We start from the raw sequence: 20,436 nt of genomic DNA on the forward strand, positions 1-20,436 counted from the left end.
AGTGATAAAATATATCAATAAGGGATGAGATAATAATAATATAATGACCTAAATTTAGGACTTTCGAAGCGCAATCATTAATTGATTTCCTTTGAAAATTTGACTCCTCTCTAACAATCACACGTACACAAATCTTTGCTTTAATTTTTGTTTGACAAACTTCCCAATCTTAAAAAATAAATTGCATTAGTTCTCAATTTTGAGAGACTAGGATTATGACAAATGTATCGAATTGAAGCCCCAAATCGTTAAATTTGTGATTAAATAGGTAGCTAGTTACTCGATATTTTGCTTCCTTTTCTTTGTAAATTTTTGTAGACATATAATTTTGTTAATATTTGGAGAGAAACAATAAATTAATCCTTGGATATTCAAAAATATCCCTAAAAATGCTACAGTATCATTAAGTCATCATTACGTCACAAATTATGGAATTCATTCACAATTACAAACCCAATATATGCAGAACTGGCAAGTGTGAAAATCATAACTAAAAGTTTGCTATTTATGTAGTTTTGAAAATGAAAACATATACTTCAACAATTAAACACGTGGCCACAATCCATTCCTCGATTACAGCCGACCAACCTAAAAACACAAATGATATTTTGTTTATTAACTTTCATCAATTATTTATTTAAGAAAATAACTATAATTAAGAATGTCATTTTCTTAAATAAATAATCGACCAAAGTTATTTTACAAATTTTCCTCAAACACACACCGTGTAAATCGTTTTATATTATAATTTAATGATTTATAAAAATATTGTTTATAGTTTTAATTGTTAAGTAAAAAAAAAATATATGTACAAAATTCAAGAAAAGCGTGATAATGGAGAGTCTATGCTACATATGAAGTGACGTGTCCACGTTATTTTGGTGAGATTTTCAACGTTGCAGGCCACCCACCGCAGCAAACCTTTCCTTTTACTACGCTTTGATTTCCCGCACAAAAATGTTAATAAAACAAGTATGATTATTTCCCTCCGATCATTCGTAAAAAAAAATGAAAGAATAATTCTCGCGCCTCAAAATCAATGGCACAGTATTCCTTTTGTATCTCCTTTATATACTGTGTTATATTTCTAGGAGAGCTTTTCGGGTCCAATTCAGCTGGCCCGGTTGCCCCGGGTTCCAGATTATTTACGAGTCAGAACGGAGCATGGATATCTGATAATCGGAGTTTTGCTTTCGGGTTTACCCCAGTGGATTCAATGAACGACGAATTTGAATTGGGAATATGGTTTCAACAGCTTCCTGGAGATCGGACTCTTGTTTGGTCAGCTAATGCGTAAGTCGTCCTATTATTGATGTTATTTCTTGTGTCAATGAACAAACTAAGCCCAGTTGTATGTACATCTCACGTGAATTTCAATAAAAATTCTTGTACACTAAAGTTGTAACGGATATAAATAATTTTTTATGTTGTTTTTTTCTCAATCACTTTGATAGAAATAATCCAGTCAGCGAAGACGCAATCTTTGATTTCGACCGCAGTGGCAATCTCGTGCTTAACGACAGAGGAACTGCGGTCTGGACATCGAATACATCCAATTCCGGTGTTGAAACAGCAGTCATGTCTGAAAACGGCAACTTCATTCTGTATGGAACAAATCAACGTATTATCTGGCAAAGCTTTTCACATCCCTCTGATACACTGTTACCAGGACAACCTTTGACAGTTTCTCTAGAGCTCAAGTCTTCAAGATCACCGGCACACGGTGGATTCTATACAATGAAAATGTTACAGCAGCCTAATTCTCTAAATTTGGCGCTGACCTATAATGTACCTGAGGGGTATGAACCTTCTCTGGAATCATATGCAAACTACTCTTATTGGCCAGGACCTAATGTATCAAATGTAACGGGGGAGGTCACGGCAGTTTTAGATGAAGGAGGGAGTTTCGGGATAATCTATGGGTCCTCGTCCGAAGGAGCAGTGTATGTGTACAAGAATGAGAATGACAATGGTACGTTATCCTTGGCTAGGAATCAATCAAGTGCTCCTTTAGTTCTTAGAAGATTAATTCTCGAGGCTAATGGTAATCTGCGCATATATCGATGGGACAATGATGTCAATGGGTCAAGACAATGGGTTTCAGAATGGGCAGCTGTCTCAACGCCATGTGAGATTGCTGGTATTTGCGGCAATGGGATATGCAATCTAGGAATAAGTAAGTCTAATGCTTCTTGCATATGCTTGCCAGGGACTTTCAAAGTGAACAACGATGATAATTGCTCGGGAAACTCATCGTTGACAGGGAAATGTAGCCCTCATCGTGGGAATTTATCATCCCTGTTCAAGATTGAAACGGTTCAACAAACCAATTATTTCTACTCAGATTCATCAGTCATAGCGAATTATAGCGATATTGAGTCGGAAGCCAAGTGTGGTGATGTCTGCTTATCAGACTGTGAATGCGTTGCCTCAGTTTATGGGCTAAATGAGGAAAAACCATATTGTTGGCTTTTAAGAAGCTTGGAGTTTGGAGGATACCAGGATCCTGGTTCAACTCTATTTGTGAAAGTTGAACCCAATGGCTCTTCAACTACCGATGTTGGCACTGACTCGCCACGTGGATTGAGCAACAAGAAGAAAAAAACCCTGGTGCTTCCTATTGTCCTGAGCATTACAGTTATGATAGTTCTGCTCTATTGCTTATTGTACACAATTGTTCGTAGAAAGAGAACTTTAAAGAAAGCCCTTGATACTTCTTTAATTTTATCAGGAGGTCCGGTTGGTTTTAGTTACAGAGATTTACAGAGCAGGACTGCAAATTTTTCCGAATTGCTGGGAACAGGTAATGATAATCAAAACATATATTTTTTTTAATACTGAAAAGAGTTGAAATGAAGAATTTTACAATTCAGGGGTTCGAAATTTTCATGCAATCAATTGTTGTTTGGCAGGTGGATTTGGCAGTGTGTACAAGGGAAGCCTCAGCGACGGAACACCAGTTGCTGTGAAAAAGCTCGACAAGATCTTACCCCATGGAGAGAAAGAGTTTATCACTGAGGTAAATACAATTGGCTCCATGTATCATATGAACTTGGTTCGTTTACGTGGATATTGCTCTGAGGGGAAACAAAGGTGTGTATGGTAACTCTGTATATTTGCAAGATATTGCGACACATTTCTCAATCTTGTTGTGAAAATTTGACTCCGCAGGCTTCTAGTTTACGAGTTCATGAAAAATGGGTCGTTGGACAAGTGGATATTCCATTCGCATAATTTTCGAGAGACACAGGACAGACTACTTGATTGGCCAACTCGTTATCAGGTAGCTATTGGCACTGCAAAAGGGATTGCATATTTTCACGAGCAATGTCGTGACAGGATAATACACTGCGACATCAAGCCAGAAAACATTCTGTTAGATGAGGATTTTTGTCCAAAAGTATCAGATTTCGGACTAGCAAAATTGATGGGCAGAGAGCATTCACATGTGGTCACAATGGTGAGAGGGACCAGAGGTTACTTGGCCCCGGAATGGGTCAGTAATCGTCCAATCACTGTAAAGGCCGATGTTTACAGTTATGGGATGCTTCTTTTAGAGATAATTGGCGGAAGAAGAAATCTAGACATGTCTTTGGATGTTGATGACTTCTTTTATCCTGGATGGGCTTTCAAGGTATTTCTCTCTGCTTAAACATTTGACTTCAACATGATTATTGAGGTAGAACTTGTTATCTATTTCAAGTAGCCAGTTTTTCGAATGACTAGCAATTGCTCAACAGCTCAAGTGGCACAATATTAGGCTCCATCAACAAAGGAGCTCTAGTCTCAACACACTAGATGTTTTAGCCCAAGAGTAGTTACATATTACTGATCAATGAATGTTAATCTGTGTAGGCGATTACGAATGGAACACCCTTAAAAGTCGCAGACAGAAGGCTTGAAGGATCAGTGGAGGAAGAAGAGCTTGTCAGGGCTTTAAAAATTGCTTTCTGGTGCATCCAGGATGAGATCAACATGAGGCCAACTATGGGGGAGGTGGTGACGATGTTAGAAGGATCCATCCACGTTAACATGCCACCAATGCCACATGCAGTGTCGGAGCTTCTTGAGGAAGGTTTGGATCACGTGCACAGAGCCATGAGAAGAGAACTCAATCAAGGGAGTTCCTTCACAACCGCCACCACGACCACGATCACGACCACCACCACTCATCCATCGTCTCGCGCGACATGTAGTCATTCCACCTTCTCACCAAGATAACCAAATACATATTGCACAATTTTTTGTTAGCATCCGTGCAAAGTAGTTGATTATTTGTGTATTAGTTTGTTTCTAGATGGGATTTAAATAGATGCCATATACTGTTGTCAATGAAGTCTTCTTCCTTTTTAAATATAACACAGAATCAAAACCTACGAGTTCTTTGTTTTAGCTTACTGCATGAGTAATAAGATATAAAAATGATAAATCGTGTCAACATATTAAAATCTAAAATAATAAAATTAATAAAATTCATACAATTTATGAATATTCACATAACAAGAAATAGATTTTAACTGAACGATTTATTTATAATCTTTAAATTTTGTAGTAAAAATTATCATTTTATCTAAACCAGATGAACTAGAAAATAGAAAAATGGACGACAAACCTTTGTAACATGATGGAAGAAAATATTTCTTCAAATATTTTTTTTATTTGTAATATTTATTTAAAAAACCCCAAAACTAAAAAACAACTACACTTGACTTAACTTGTTAAAAAAGAAATCTTTCCGAAACTATAAGATAATGGACAGAAATTACACGCTATCTTTCCATTATATAAAACCCAGCCAAGTCCTTTAAAGTAACTAACACGAAATTAAAACCTAAACATCGAGGAATGAGAGCTGAAATTACGAAGAAATTCTTAATTGCTTAGCAAAGTAAGTCACGAGTAAATGTAATCCAGTGCATTTGTATTAATTCCAATTGCGAAGAAATTGTTAATTTCCAAGCAAATCAAAATACGAGGAAATTCCCTGATGTTTCCTAGATTGATTTGCGCGTCACTCTTCTCAAGAAATCCAAGTATAAATTATGCACGTATAAGGAAATGGAATTTTCCCACAAATGGATCCCAAAGATCTGAAGCAAAAATACAAAGAACTCGGACGCATATTTGATAAGCAAGAGAAGCGACTTCGATACCACGTAAAAAAGGCACACATATCGACAATATCGTACCTGGTCATCCAAATCTTGATCCTTTCTTCCATTTCCCAAAATTCCTCCAACGTCAAATGCAAAAACTGGTGGCTTCCGTTCACACTCTCCCTACTTGTCGCCGTCATTTACTTCATCTTGTTCGTCGAGACCGTGAAAAGATGCTACAGAATTCAGTACTTCTCCGACGTGAACTTGATCGAGCAACAGCGAATATATGCGCAGATTTCCAGAGAGAGGAGTAATCATTCGTCGAAAATTGATGTGGAAACGGATGATAAGATGTTGAAACCTGATGCATTCCAGCTGCTTGGGCGGAAGATTTGCATTGGATTGATTATGGTGGTTCTGATCATCTTCACGTCTGTGATTCTGCTTTCATGTAGACTGGTTTTGTGTGATCAAAGTGGTGGAAATTAGGGTTGCATGGATCTTGTAAACAAAAGGGTTTCTCTATGAGTTAATATATTTGGACATACACATTGTGATCGAATTTATACTGAATTCTCAACTAACCAATATCCAAAAATTCAGTCGGGATATTTGAATACAAGACGTCCTATCGCATGTTATTTGAAACCGAATGTTTTTCGTCAAAAAATTATTGTGAGAATGATATTTGATTCGACTCAACTCAATTTATGCTAAAAAAATATATAACTTTTTATGATAGATATAGATCGAGTCGATTCATCCAACGAAAATAGACACGTAAGACTCTCTCGGTACATGTATGGTGTTTTTTTTTATTATGTGATAATTTATAATCGTTATTTTTTGTGTATACTAAGAAAATCTCGGAAATCATTTTTTAGGTTGAATTTTGAAAACCTATATATATAACCTACAAACGACTAGATATCGATGTGTGGGTTGCAGTTCAAGTCGAGACAAACTAATAAAGAATCTCTGAAATAATAAATCAAGAATCAATTCTCCGGGTGTAACAAACTTTTGATTGGAATTTCACTCGCATTCGGGGAATAGAATGGAGAAAATGAAGTTCGCAGAGGAACTTGTGAGAGAATTTCTCGTGTTTAGAGGATTTACGAGTACTTTACAGTGTTTGGAGAGGGAGTTATCCACTGATATCGGCAAGGGGTTTCAAGTGGATAAGATTCTAGACCTGATTTTCTCGGTTTACATCCCCAAATTCGAGGCTGAGAAGTTGATAGATTTACTTGGCTTTTTCAAGAAGTGCTTTTCATATTCAGATTCGTCGTGGATTGCTACGATTTCCAAATTGGATGAGTCGATTCTGCGTTATTACATTGTTAATGCATTAAAATGTGCGAGAAAAGACAAAGTGTTGGATTTTTTCGGGGTCTTTGGAAATGATTTGCTGCACAGAGACGAAAGCTGGATTTCGTGGTTCGGTCTGTACCCTGTTTCTGTATCAATATAGCTTAATTCAAATGTCTCCAGTTCTCTTTCTGTTTAGTTTTTTAATTTTTATATTTTTTGATTTCTTGCAGCAATTCCATACCTTCAGAAGCCGCACTTGGAACCTCAATTTCGCGTGTACTTCTCTGAGGAGTGGTTCCGCGCATTACATCTTTCTGTCAGGAATTTCTTGAGTGAAATTTTCAATGGTTCTCATATCCTTCTATGAAGTAAAGTTCTTTTATTGTCGGTCTGAATGACCAGTAAAAACTTCTATTCATTTATCCACATGTCCTCGAAGTAAATGTGAAGTCCCAAAGTAGATAGGGGATCGGTTTCCTCAGATAAATTGTTTTTTTAATTTTACACCTACTCTAATGCAACCCAAAATTATATTAATCAAGCTTTCTCCATTTAGTTTATGGGTTCACATTGTGATGATGTTAAGTGAAAGTAGAATTTATAAAAAAAACTTTACTTGTCCATAATGTATTTTATTTGTTTTACTGGAGAATCATTCCTTTTTCCTTCATTTGATGTCACAATAATAATGTGTTATCCAGCTTCTTGATGTGCTATTAAATTGTGAAAAAGTTATGGTTTATGCAGTTTAACGTTTCCTTAATGTATTTTTAACCACTTACCTAGCAATGGGAGACTTAATTTCTCTGAGTGGTATTTCATTGCTATAAAGTATGATTTTTATTTTTCCTTATCGTATCCACGAATCCCAGCCTTATTGAAGCTAAGTTCTGAAAGGGATACCGTGAACCGTCTCAAGAAAGAAATTAAGCAACTTAGTCTTAAATTATCCCAACTTCAGACTTTGATAAAAGAAAAAGACGCGCTTTTGTCACAGTCAAGGAGGTATCTTCTATATTTTTATTTTGCGCCAACATTTTTTAACGTCTCTAGGAAAAGGGGAGTTTGCTGTATATATAGTCATCAATAACTGATGTCTTTTTTATTATTTTAGTGGTCCTGAAGAAGCTAGTATTTCATATGAAGATCAAGTGCACTCAATTTCTCACATGGTAGAAAAAGAACCATATTTGTCTGAGGGCAATCTTCAAGTTATGGAATCTCTGGATGCAGGGGCTAAGTTGAATAATCACGCTGATGAGAATAGTAGTGGTGATACTGGCGAAACAGTCCTTGTTGGTAAGTTTTGTATATATTCTGCTTATTTAAATCATCTACATATCACAATTGTTCAATTTCAAACATCTTCATGACCAATGAGTTTGGATTCTAGAGAGCTTGGTTCCATTTCTTTCTATAATTTTTTGATCGAAAACCCTATCTCCCCCGATAAGAATTCTTCTCCTTTTCAAATATAAGATGCCCATCGGCCATCATGTCCAAGTATTTAATTGGATTTTATTGCTTTATAAATTGAGTGTTTGTGATGTATCACATAGACAAGCCCTTGAGGGTGTTATTCTTCAATTCTTACGTGCACTATAAAACTTATGAAAAATCTGGAGACCTCCTCTCTTGTAGCTTCACCAGGTATTTGGCCGTAGAGCTTGATGGAATTTGGTGTTAATTGGGTTTGGCCAAAAAATACTAATTTGTGTGTGATTGACCACATGTTTGGGATCCTTGTTATAAAAGGTTACAAGTGTGGAACACAGGTAAAACTCAGAAAATAATGCGGGCTAGTTTTTCTAGCAAGTGCAAGAGAGGGAAATTTTTACTCTTTATTTAAGGAACCCCATTTAAGGCAATCTTAATTGGAGTGTTCATGTTGGTTTAAATCAAGATCTAGGAACATCACAAGTGTCAGTGTGTCACGTCTCAGAATGAAATTTGTACGACAATGGAATGCTTGCTATTGTATTGAGATGATGGTTTATCCTCTTGATGGTACATCATTTTTAATCGTCAATAAATATTTCTTATAAAAAAAATGAATTCATATTAGCTTGGAGTTGATTAAATCCGTCCAGGTGTCAAACAATGTATGTTATATATTCTTAGGTGTAAACTACGAGGTTGTCTAATGAAGCATTTGGATTTAACTTTACGTGGTGTTGAATTGTACGTGTGTTCTGAACAAGATGACTTTACTGATGTGTCAACTTTCACTCTTCATCCTGATGTTTTGTTTAATAATACCTGGTCAGGAAGTGGGGATCTGCAGATTGAAGAAGATTTTCCAGAAGTAAAAACGGTATTTCAGGTAAAATTTTTTTGAAATAAATTGCACGTTGTTGGCCTTTTTCTTTTTCATAAAAAAAATTCAAAACCTTGTGCACATTTCCTTATCTTTAAAACTTGCTGATTTTTCTCCCATATCTTAAATTAACACGCTTTACACTATTCTTTCGTAGGATACATTCTTGGGGCACACAAGTCCAATCAGCTGTTGTCGCTTTTCTGCCTCCGGTGATAATATTGCTAGTGCTTCTATTGATGGCACAGTCAGGTAGTTGCCGTAATAATATTTTCTTACATTCTTTTTGTCTGTATATGCTGTGTGCAATTAATAGTTGCTTATCTGAACTCTTGAAAGGCTGCTTTGCAACAATCCTTCAGTGTCAATGGATACTAGAGCCACATATAAATATGCTTTCTCTGATAGATTGTTTGTTCTTTATTTTGTACTTGTCTTGCCTATTTGTTAAAATTTTTGTAATTTTGTTGTAATTTTTTTTAAAAATTTAAACTTCATTTTATCTCAAACAAGCATCAGAGTTAATTTGGGCTTTGTTCTTGAGTTTGATCTTGGACAAATATGCAAAACACATCGGAACAAAAATAATGGATATACCGAAGGACGTTGTATATAGGGAAAGGGGCTGGAAAAGAGAACAAAGTTGATTACGCTAGGGTTTAAATTCTTGGCTTACCTTTTGATATACTGTCTATATTTGGCCTCAATACGGCTTTTCTTTAATGAATGTTGTTTGATGAAGGATATGGACGTATGATTCATCAGCACCAACATCTAGAAATGCTACCATTTATTGTGGAGCTGAAATCATGTCCCTTGAGTGGGACTGCAAATCTGACCGCTTGGTATGCCACTGGGCTTTATATTTACAGAACATATATCTGGAATTATTTTTTTCCTGTTGTGAATTATTTGTGGTAATGAAGACTGGTCTTTTGATGCCCTATTATTGTCTATTTGACTAAAGCTACTGATAGGCACTTCTAATGGAGGCATTAAAGTGTGGAATATAGATGCTAAGCGCGTTGTTTGCGATCTCAACTCAACTGAAGCATACCCCAGGTTCAGTTAGCTCATATGTCAGCCCATTGTCTTTTTCCCTTTTCCGTTATCTCCCGAACCTTGTTTCATTAGTTCAATATTCTTGAAACTATAGCTATAATTTTCATTTCATCTTATTGCTCTCTCATGTTTTCTGTTGACCAGCATTCTGGATCTGAAATGCAGCCCTGTGGAGCCTATTTTTGTTTCGGCAGCAGCTTCCACTAGGTGCTTGACACCTGTGATTTTGTATACCTTTTGCGCTGTCAAGCGTGTGGTGGTGGTTGTGTGTGCCAGTGGAGCTTCAGGGTGTTTGTAATGTTTTAGCTTGCTGTTTGCTCTTCCCAAAAACACCTATAGCATTTGATTTTGTCAAGAACAAGTTCGAGCTATGGCCCTAAATATTTCATGCTTGGTAATGAAGGATTGGTGTTGAATGCTAGACAGTAGTTTCCAAACTGAAAAGACGTGAACCAATTTTTTCTCATTGGCATTTGATGATAATATTGCTACGGAATAGCGAGAAAATATTTAAGCTGTTTGAGCTTGAACTAAATAAATGTAAGACAAGTAAATGACTACCTCCACAATGATCTTGTTCCCAAGGAAATAGAGTTTGACTGTTTTGTAGCAACGTATTCATGACCAGTCTGTTATTCTAACTGAGGAAATGATACCTTTCAAATTCACAACTGTTAACATTTATTTCTTAACATGTATGATGTGTTATAAAGTATACGTGGAGATGGAAACACGACTTTTTTTGTTCTTTATAAAATTTGTTACAACTTTGTTATTCTCTAGAAAAATTATTTACATGATCTTTGATCTATTTTTCTACTTCTAATAGTGATGGAAAAAATCTGTAGACCGTTTATATCATGGAAAAAATTAATTCTGCTCTGAATATCATACATTTGGTCGTGTAATATTTGTAGGCAAGGCACAGGCTATGTCAATCGCTTGGGATTTGCTTCATTAACTGTGTGGAACATGAGGACATGGAAATCTATGGTATGTAAATATCTGTCTTCTAGATTTATTTTTGTGATCTCAAATTCATTTTACACCAATTTTTTCTCTTCTAAATGAGAATCACCTTACTTTTTTCATCTTCATCAAAGGCAGTCCTTCCTCTTGGTAAAGATCCGCCAGCAATTACTTCTTTGAGTTTCAATCACAATGGAAAGCTTTTAGCAGCTGCTGCAACTGATGGAATGATCCATATGTTTGGTATCCTTTTTCCACATTTTGAAAATAAATAACTAGTGTCACTCTAGTCGTAGATTTCAATTTGTCATGAAAGTAGCAAATACACACACTTTAACTGGAGGAAGACATGTCTGCTGGCCAGCAAGTTACTGGATGGCCTGCTCATGATTGTGCTATCAACTCTATTATTTTTGGGCCTGATGAGACTAGCATTTTCAGCTTTGGCACTGATGGAAATGCAAGTATTTCATATTCTCTTGGTTATCCTGCTCAATCACATGCATAACACATTTGAGTAGTTAGCTTTTCCAAAATCTTAAAACACTCTTAAATCGTTAATGTATTTTTTTCCTCATGGTCAATGAAAGAGGTTCTGTTCTACTGAGTTTCTAGAATCTAACTTGAAACTTGACACCAGATATTTGAATGGAGCTTGCACAATCAAGGAAAAATCATGTGGTCAAGAAATTGCAGCAGGTGTGAGGTTACTGAATGTCATATTCTTGTTATGTCCTCCGATTTTGCATTTTCATTGTCACTCGCATATGTTCACGGGTTCTCAATTAGAGCTGCAGAAATTTTGTGCCTAGTGACTTACAGGTTAGGTGCAACCATGCTGTGACACTATGTCAATTTATATTTTTGGGTTTGCTTCCTCTTGGACATGAACAACATTCACCTGTGTTGTTCTTTCTTTCTTTCTTTCTTTCTTTCTTTCTTCGTCCTTCAGTTTTTTTTAGTTTTTGTGTGAGCAACGACGGGGAAGAAGATTTTCATGAATTTTATTAGAAAATACCAAGAATTAATATGACCATACAAACCACAGAACAATGGTCTTTGCTCTCTTCTTGCATTCCTACTGCTATCCGACAAAGTCAGCCGAACTCTTTGACATCTGCATTACATTATCCCCAAAAAATTCGGTCCTCGTTGTTTCAAAATTATCATAAGGCCCCATTATCCTTGTACTTTTACTCGTTTAAGATAATATAACATGGGTTTCATCGTGCTATTAGAAAGTTTGTTCTTCTTTCTTCTTTTAATGTTCTACAGATTTTTCCATTTTTTTTATATTTGTGGAATATAATCCAAGTTTACGGATGATGTGTTAGTTAACATTAGTCACTTGTCTGATTTAGGTTTTGCAACCCTGGGAACTCATCTCTCTACAGACATGAAATAGCTTTAGATGCTAACGGGAGAAAGCTTCTGGTGACATCTGGTTCAAGAAGAGCACCTATATACCAGGTAACTGATAAGGGACTCCCCGTTCTCTTGGATTCTCGACCTTTTTTTCCAGCATGTTCTTGATAATTTGGAGGCTTGTATAAAGTGTTATGGATACGTCGCTAAATTAGTGAAACCAACTTGTTTTTCTTCCCTTCTTTGACAGGTCCGATGTAATAGAAGTGGCATGAGAACACTTCCTCATCGTGGATCAATCACAACAGTAGATTGGCATCCAACTTTGCCAATCTTCTTGACAGGATCGGCTGATCACTCGGTTCGAGTCGCATCTATATCATGAGCATCCTCATGTCTTGTGTTCTTGTGGTGCATGTTTATTTTGCCGGGTTTTAGAGTTGGAATCATCTGCAAGCCTTTTGCTTCATAATGGTTTAGTTATTTATTTCCGTAAGATGTGTTTTTTGGGTGGGGGAGGGGGTAGTGGTTTCTGAGGATTTGTACTGTAAAAATGAAGAATTTGTACTTGTTGAAGAACCATATATATATTATTTGTTATTCTTGTTATTATTTTAAATTTATATCGGTGACAATTGGATGTGTGTTTGTGTTAACGAAAATGATTCTTAGAGTAAGTATGTAGGATATTTTGTTTGTTGTTGTTGAATTATGTTTGAGACTAGGACGACTAGGTCGAAACTCGACTTAAGTTTGACTGAGTTCGAGTAGCTCGACTCGACTATTTACTCGAGACGAGTTTGAATTTTAATGGTTCTTATTCGAGTTTGCGAGCTACTTCAATAATTTTAAACTAAAAAATTAACGATAAATTAATTGTTTTTAAAACAATTGTTACGCGTTTTATTATTGGTGAATAGATGATGATCAAATGCCATGTCAGTCATTTTTCCCACTAAATCTTTAGCTTCCCAAAACGACATCGCTTTGCCCAAAGACGTTTCTTCTAAAAACCTCCAACTGTTTTGAACGAAGGGAGTAGCCTCCATTTTTCTCTCCCATATTTCGATACAAACAAGAAGCCTTCGCATACTCCAAATTTCTCGGCGATTTCTCCAACACTCGCTCCATTTATACCTCTCCTTCTCTCGGAATCTCTCTCACACTGCTCTATCTTCATCTCCATCTCTCTCAGAATTTTTGGCTGCTGCATGGCTCAAGTGGTGGCGACGCGGTTGATTCATGGTGCATTTGCTCCCAGTCCTAGCTCTGGATCTGTCCAAAGCCGATCTGAGAAGCTCAAGCCGTATTCTGGCTTCGCTTTGAAGGTTTTGGCTCAACCTGAGAAGAGCAGCCGCCATGGAGCCATCCACGTCAGCGTGCCGGTATCTGCTCTCAGATCTTCGAGTGCCGAGCCAGAGGTCATTCCGGTGATTCCTGAAGACGTTGTCAAGGTTTCGTGTGTTTAATTTGATTTCTTTTATTTTCAAAATGTGTTGGGCTGGTGAATGCGTCTTTGTAGATTTATTTGCTTCTATTTTGTTGGACGCTACCGAGCTTCCACGCATTTTTTTTGAAGCATGCATCAGCATGAGATGGATTGCAATTATTGCGAGAATTGATTTCTTTCGTGATTCTACATTTAAGAATCGGCGCATAATCGCATTAATGCTACTGCGTTGACAGCTGAAATTACCTTAAAACAGTTTCTCGGCATGTGACTTTATTTCTGAATTGTAATTTCTTGTAACCCTTTGGCCTCGATGGTAATTCCATGTGAAGAAATTGATTTTGTAATACCATAGTTAGCCATGTTGGCGGCATTCATTTGGGATTAGATATTTTAAATATGAAGAATTTTTTTTTTTAAGTTCTCCACCCTCATCTATATCATGCACAAGCACACCCATCTTGAGGCTATTCTTTACTTCAATTTATTTAGGCTTGGAATTTCCCATGTTATTTCTGAAACTTAAAGTTACTTGGGTTTGAACTTGTGCTATTTTTTAATGTGGAGTCTATTTGAACCTCTGATGATCCATAAACGAAAAATGTATCAAATGCTAAAACTTGAGGTACAACACAAAGTAGTTTATCTTTCTTGTTGTATCTATTGACCAGGTATCAGGGAAAAATCATTATATGCAGGAGATTCAGCAACTTGAGAACACATCAGCTGGTATGTGGTCTAAACCTATGGTCAGGCGCAAGACAAAGATTGTTTGCACAATTGGTCCCTCAACCAACGCGAAGGAAATGATATGGAAGCTGGCGGAGGCTGGAATGAATGTTGCTCGTCTTAATATGTCTCATGGTGACCATGGATCTCACCAGAAGGTCATAGACTTGGTTAAGGAATATAATGCCCAGACAAAAGGCAATGTTATCGCCATCATGCTTGACACCAAGGCAAGGCTTTCATCCTTTGGTTCGTAGGCATTTTCTTATTGTACTGGTAGCGGCTATCAAGTTGACAAAGCCTTTATTATACCTTCAATCAAATTAATCATTATTGTTAATTTTCATTGACGGAAATTTTTAAATATAAAAGGATGTTTTTGTCTGAATGTCATCACTGTATCTGGTGGTGAATATGCTATGCATTTGAAAGTTGTATTGGCTTTCAGACCTAGAATTAATACATTATTGTAGGGCGTAGCTATGTACTAGGTTAGGTTTCAGCGCTTTCTATTCTTTGTTCCAGCACGATTAATAGTTGTTTAACTGAGAGCTCTTAGTTATTCTGAAGCAACTGAGAGCTCTTAGTTATTCTGAAGCTATTAAATGCGAGCCATGTTCATATCTGAAAGAAACTGCCATTAATTTATAGTCAAAGATATTAAAATTTTCCCCTCTTGGCATATCAATTCTGAAGGAGGTATAGTACAAAGTACAGCAAGGGTAGTGGTATGCCATCTAAGAGGAAATTTTGAAATATTCTTTATGAGAGCAACAACTGTAAGTCTGTGTCGCAATTTTTATATTTAATATTATTGTTATCTCATGTTTTTATGTGGATGTCACAGGGTCCTGAGGTTAGGAGCGGCGATTTACCCCAGCCAATTGAATTAAATAGTGGTCAAGAATTTACTTTCACAATTCGTAGGGGAGTGGGCACAACAGACTGTGTCAGTGTCAACTATGATGATTTTGTAAATGATGTAGAAGTGGGAGACATGCTTCTTGTTGATGGTATAATGCTTTGGAATTTTTTTTTATTACAACTTGGTAATTGAGTTTTTGTTGTCACCTGGGCTTGAACCCTTGCTTCTTCCACAATGGAGAGATGATTGTGCCACTTCACCACATTGTGGTGGCCTTCAGATTTTTTAAAATTCTCTTATCAATGAAAAATTGAAATATCTATCACATAGGAAGGTGTGAACTGTGTGCAACAGCATAGCTCTTGATATGTCTTAGTTCGTGACATGGGTCAAACTTATTCAACTTTTGGTAAGGTCGTGTGGCTCCACTGTAGTTTAGTGTGGTGAATTTGCCAGTCTGATTTTGAACTCTGGAGTAGTTCTTAAGTCATTAGTCTGTTTACCCGACTATCAAAATCGACTTGAGAAATTTTGTACGACACAAGCTCACGTAGAAACTTTCTTGTCTTGAACATCATTTGGGTGCTCCTTACCCATTAATTCTGTTTTCTTGTGGTGGTGGTGTACTGTTAGTAGATTTCACCTTTACAGGATTATTAAGTTGGGTAAAAATTGCTGTATCCATTTCGAGGCATTTGTAAAGTTGCATATATCTTCACTGCAATGTTGATTATCTCTTGATCCTGTAGGTGGTATGATGTCATTAACTGTAAAATCCAAAACTGAAGACTCGGTGAAATGTGAAGTAGTCGACGGAGGAGAGCTCAAATCCCGAAGGCATCTTAATGTTAGAGGGAAAAGTGCAACACTGCCATCCATTACTGGTCTGACTCTCTCAGCAATCAAATTTTTAGCATGGCCTCAGCGTTCATGTTCAATAATCATGTTGCTGCTGGGGCAGTGGGGTGTAACATTTTGATTTGACCACTGGAGCCTTTCCATTTTTGGTTTTCTGGGTGGCTATTGTAATGACCTTATGGCCCTAACTTGCACAGAAAAGGACTGGGACGATATCAAATTTGGAGTCGACAATAAAGTTGATTTCTATGCAGTTTCCTTTGTCAAGGATGCGTCTGTGGTGCATGAATTGAAGAATTATCTGAAAGGTAAATTTCAAGTTGTGTGCAGCTTACAAAAGCTGTTTTGTGCCTGTTGAATTCATTGATGTATTTTTAACATAAAGTTCACTAACTTTTACCATGCAGATTGTGGTGCAGACATTCATGTCATTGTCAAAATTGAAAGTGCAGATTCCATTCCGAATCTGCATTCGATCATAACTGCATCTGACGGGGTGAGAAATTGAATTTTTAAATCACATATTTGAAAGAAAACTGTTGCTGCATTTCAGTTGCTTCAAATCTCGAGCAAAAACAAACCTCAGTCTGAAAAAGTTGATTTGTTTCTGGGTGATTTTCATATTTAAGTCTTGATTAATTTGAGATTCAGTTAATCCTTGTAGCATTAACTGGTTCGTATTTTCTGAAAGTGCATAAATAGAGCAATTTATAACGAATAGTGGTGGCTCACCTAGGTGTGGGTAGGATTTCTAGTCTCCCGGTGGTCAGCTACATGGAAACCACTGAATCAGCTCTTGGGATTTTGAGGCTGTATTTATTTGGAGCAAAATCAACTATTAGTTATGTTTTCAAATCATCACCACCCAGTTTCTTGAGCATTTACCTGGCCTAGCAAGTTGATAGCCCTTTCTGTTTTCTTTCTCAGGCTATGGTTGCCAGAGGGGATCTCGGTGCAGAGTTGCCAATCGAAGAGGTTCCTCTATTGCAGGTAATAACGTCATGACTCATGCAATGGTTAGGAAAGCATTTATGTCTCTCAGTCTGCTTTACTAAGTAGAGGGGCTGGGGACATTGATGGTAGCATTTTAATGTACCAGTAACGTCATCAAACACAATTAACATATTACAAGGTAAATTTATCCCCTGAAGGAAGAGATTATAAGGATATGTCGCAGCATGGGAAAAGCGGTCATAGTGGCTACAAATATGCTCGAGAGCATGATAGTTCATCCCACGCCTACCCGAGCAGAGGTATCAGATATTGCCATCGCTGTTAGAGAAGGCGCTGATGCAGTAATGCTTTCTGGAGAAACTGCACATGGGAAGTAAGTAGTAATCGTTGCTTTGATTTTTGTATTTGATAATTTTCCCTTTCTTATGTAATCTCGTGTCTTGTGTACCATGACCATTGTACTTGTACTGATTTTTATTTCACTTCTATCGAAGGTTTCCTCTGAAGGCTGCAAAGGTCATGCACACAGTCTCTTTGAGGACTGAAGCTACCATAGTTGGTGCACAAACTCCCCCAAATCTGGGACAAGCCTTCAAGGTCAGGGCAATTTTTGGTTCGAGAATTTACAGCCTCGTGCCACGCGATGCATCTGCGCTAACACCTAGTGCCACCAAAATTCACTGTTTGCTTTTGTTCCTGCAGAAACATATGAGCGAAATGTTTGCGTTCCATGCCACAATGATGTCAAACACCCTTGGAACTTCGATTGTCGTCTTCACCAGAACCGGGTTCATGGCAATTCTATTGAGCCATTATCGTCCTTCTGGCACAATATTTGCTTTTACGAATGAGTGTGTGCTTGAATATCATGCAACATCTACTTTTTCGAAAGAAAAAATGTTTAAAAGCATGAAATTATACTGTGGTAGCTCAAGTGTAAAAGCAAGTGCATCATTCTCATAAAAAATCTCGACAAAAGTAAAACTTGCAAGATACATCTAATAACTTAACGAAAAATGAATATCCTGAAAGTAATTGAACATGTTACACTGGTGTGTCAGTTCACGAGTCTTCTGAAAAGTCAGTCATTGATAGATTTCTATCCTGTCATCGTGCAACAGGAAGAGAATACAGCAGAGACTGGCTTTGTACCAGGGCATCTGCCCTATATACATGGAGTTTTCTGCTGATGCTGACGAGACATTTGCCGATGCATTGGCTTTATTAAAGGTAAAATTTCATTACGATTAACATCTGACTATCATCTAGTCTTTTGTACTAGTCGAGCTATGGCCGAGTAAGTTCCCCAGTAGTTCTCGATGTCTTGAAAAACACTCTAGATCCGTACCGGTTAACATAAGTATCAGAAGGTTGTACGATAAGAATAATAGAGTGGACACTTTCATGCAATATATCATGTGAAGAATAAAGGTACTATAATTTTCCAAAATTGACTTCTTGTCAACTTATAGAATCAAGGAATGGTGAAAGATGGGGAGCCGGTCGCTCTTGTCCAAAGCGGCAGGCAACCCATTTGGAGGTTCCAATCGACTCATAATATTCAGGTCAGGAAAGTTTAGACGGGGAAGGAAGGATTCGGAGATCTATGCCTGCCTATATTATGTTGATCGGTATTCGGTTCTTGTTGCATTCTCCGAGCTAAGAGACATTGGTGCGATAACCTTATCGTGCGACAAGTTATTCAGTTTGTTCTACTGTTTTTTCACCCTCGATATTTAACCTTTTATTCGTGTTTAAATATGAAATTTGTTGAGAATATATTGTAATGAATTTATTGAGTTTGGAACATTTTTATTTAGAGCTGGGAGATTTCACTCAGTATTTGTTTTAATTTTTAAATATTTCATGTCTATTAGGCAAATGTAGTCGGTGAGGGTCTGTTTGTTTCAACTTTTAAATATTCAAGTGCGATGAAAGGATAAATTATATTACACAAGCCAACATTTTTAATTAAAGGAAAATGATTTTTTTTGTCCAAATTTCTTTATGTTTGAGTTTTGTGATATTAAAATTTTAAAATTTGGTTTTAATACACTAATTTTTTATTTTCAACTATTTTGATTCAATGATTAACATGATATATGACAAGTCAATTTTCGATATCCCGTCGATATTTTTCAATTTCATGTCATAATTTTCTTGTGACACATTAACAATTGAAAATTTAAAAATATTGTATAAAAATTAAAATTTAAAAACTGAATGAAAAAAATACTGAAATTTATAAAGTACGTGAGAAAAACTATTTTCCATTTAATTAACTTCAAATTCACACACTTGCAAGAATAGAGGAACTGTATCCACTCTGGTCATCCCAATATTTTGACCACAGCATCACACCACCATACTTCGGTGATCTTTTTATCAATGGCAGAATCTGCCCGGTCAGCACATCCGGCGGGGTAAACCCACTTCCGGCAGCCTGCGGCGCCGCCGGTAGCCCCAAAAATATCCTCCTAGCGTTGACAGAGCTCGTCCAGAGCCTCCAAGAATTCACCAAGTTAGTAATATTCCCCGAAGAATACTGGCATGGCGGGTTATTGTAAAATTGAATCCACACAAAATCGAAAAGTCTTGTGTTCAAAGCAGCCCCCAACAATCTATCGGGAAATGGGCACTGCGGTGCTCCCGTTATGAACACTCTTCTGCCATATATGCTGTAAGATTTCAGATATCTTACTAGATTGTCGTAATACAGTGAAGACCCGAGCTCGATATCCAAGTCTATGCCGTCCAAAACAGCGTCGCCCAATGGCCTAGAGGTGGAGTTTCTTCTCCCGCCGCCGAGAAAAGTTTGCCACAGATAAACGGAGAGATTCCTTGCATCTTCTCTGGAGGAGAGGGAGTAACTCCCGACGCCTCCGCCGATGGTGAGGAAAACCCTTATGCCCCGCCTCTGGCAGGCGCGGATTCCGTCACTGACGAAGTTGCATGCACCAGCGATAGAGGGGTCGCAGTGGCCAGCGAGGTTGAGCCGAGGGGATTGGCCACTCCCGAATATATAGAGGAATGCGATGTTGACGTAGGAGAATCTGCCGGTGGCGCAGGTTGCTGCCAAGGTTCCTTCATTGCCGTTTTGACCCCAGTAAACGGCAATTCCGCCGCGGTTGGCGGCAGCAGTGTGTGAGAGGAAGGGTAGGAGGAGGAGATGTGCTATGAATATAAGCTTTCCTGCCATTTGTAGCGAGTGTACGTTGATGATGCTGAACTGCGTTTGCATGTCTTTATATAGAAAGAATTGAGGAGAAAATAAAAGTAATTTAAGATATTATTGTTCAATATTTGAACAAAGATCAATTCCAAACAAACAAAAAAAATATATTAATTTGAACTAATCGGGAATTCCCATTCATTGACTTGGAATATGTCGAAGGTGGCGCGATGCTTAGGAAAATCTTGAAAGCTTGCACTCAGCCGATCTCCCCACACTAAA

General features: G+C 37.3%; 4 protein-coding genes across 9 annotated transcripts; 3 read left to right on the plus strand and 1 right to left on the minus strand.

The window, feature by feature from the left end:
• Positions 1 to 911: 911 nt before the first annotated feature.
• On the plus strand, positions 912 to 4,365 carry LOC140989515 (G-type lectin S-receptor-like serine/threonine-protein kinase At5g24080). Its single transcript, XM_073458725.1, has 5 exons — positions 912 to 1,293; positions 1,455 to 2,803; positions 2,913 to 3,093; positions 3,172 to 3,634; positions 3,856 to 4,365. The coding sequence occupies exons 1-5, from the start codon at positions 1,040 to 1,042 to the stop codon at positions 4,219 to 4,221; spliced, it is 2,613 nt and encodes an 870-aa protein (XP_073314826.1). The 5' UTR covers positions 912 to 1,039; the 3' UTR covers positions 4,222 to 4,365.
• Positions 4,366 to 5,970: 1,605 nt separating this feature from the next.
• Positions 5,971 to 12,717, plus strand: LOC140989764 (uncharacterized). 5 transcript variants are annotated; one of them, XM_073459150.1, is made up of 15 exons: positions 5,971 to 6,544; positions 6,644 to 6,765; positions 7,276 to 7,418; positions 7,528 to 7,712; positions 8,681 to 8,736; positions 8,888 to 8,982; positions 9,473 to 9,575; positions 9,698 to 9,792; positions 9,937 to 9,999; positions 10,710 to 10,785; positions 10,896 to 11,004; positions 11,109 to 11,221; positions 11,402 to 11,583; positions 12,123 to 12,231; positions 12,377 to 12,713. In XM_073459150.1, the coding sequence occupies exons 1-15, from the start codon at positions 6,157 to 6,159 to the stop codon at positions 12,509 to 12,511; spliced, it is 1,974 nt and encodes a 657-aa protein (XP_073315251.1). In that variant the 5' UTR covers positions 5,971 to 6,156; the 3' UTR covers positions 12,512 to 12,713. The 5 variants fall into 5 exon arrangements, 4 of the variants coding, with proteins under 4 accessions (XP_073315251.1, XP_073315252.1, XP_073315255.1 ...); XM_073459151.1 differs by having other exon boundaries at positions 11,402 to 11,460; positions 12,377 to 12,709; XM_073459152.1 differs by having other exon boundaries at positions 6,278 to 6,539; positions 12,377 to 12,717.
• Positions 12,718 to 13,144: 427 nt separating this feature from the next.
• On the plus strand, positions 13,145 to 18,821 carry LOC140990294 (plastidial pyruvate kinase 2-like). Of its 2 annotated transcripts, none has more exons than XM_073459904.1 (12): positions 13,145 to 13,580; positions 14,275 to 14,535; positions 15,153 to 15,318; positions 15,920 to 16,054; positions 16,226 to 16,336; positions 16,436 to 16,524; positions 16,956 to 17,018; positions 17,180 to 17,355; positions 17,477 to 17,579; positions 17,685 to 17,833; positions 18,104 to 18,212; positions 18,455 to 18,821. In XM_073459904.1, the coding sequence occupies exons 1-12, from the start codon at positions 13,338 to 13,340 to the stop codon at positions 18,560 to 18,562; spliced, it is 1,713 nt and encodes a 570-aa protein (XP_073316005.1). In that variant the 5' UTR covers positions 13,145 to 13,337; the 3' UTR covers positions 18,563 to 18,821. The 2 variants fall into 2 exon arrangements, with proteins under 2 accessions (XP_073316005.1, XP_073316006.1); XM_073459905.1 differs by having other exon boundaries at positions 13,155 to 13,580; positions 14,248 to 14,535.
• A 336-nt stretch (positions 18,822 to 19,157) lies between these two features.
• On the minus strand, positions 19,158 to 20,220 carry LOC140990299 (hevamine-A-like). Its single transcript, XM_073459914.1, has one exon. The coding sequence runs from the start codon at positions 20,179 to 20,181 to the stop codon at positions 19,273 to 19,275; it is 909 nt and encodes a 302-aa protein (XP_073316015.1). The 5' UTR covers positions 20,182 to 20,220; the 3' UTR covers positions 19,158 to 19,272.
• Between the last annotated feature and the right edge of the window lie 216 nt (positions 20,221 to 20,436).

This window comes from Primulina huaijiensis, chromosome 12 (assembly GCF_012295235.1).
Source record: "Primulina huaijiensis isolate GDHJ02 chromosome 12, ASM1229523v2, whole genome shotgun sequence".
Classification (NCBI taxonomy): Eukaryota; Viridiplantae; Streptophyta; class Magnoliopsida; order Lamiales; family Gesneriaceae; genus Primulina; species Primulina huaijiensis.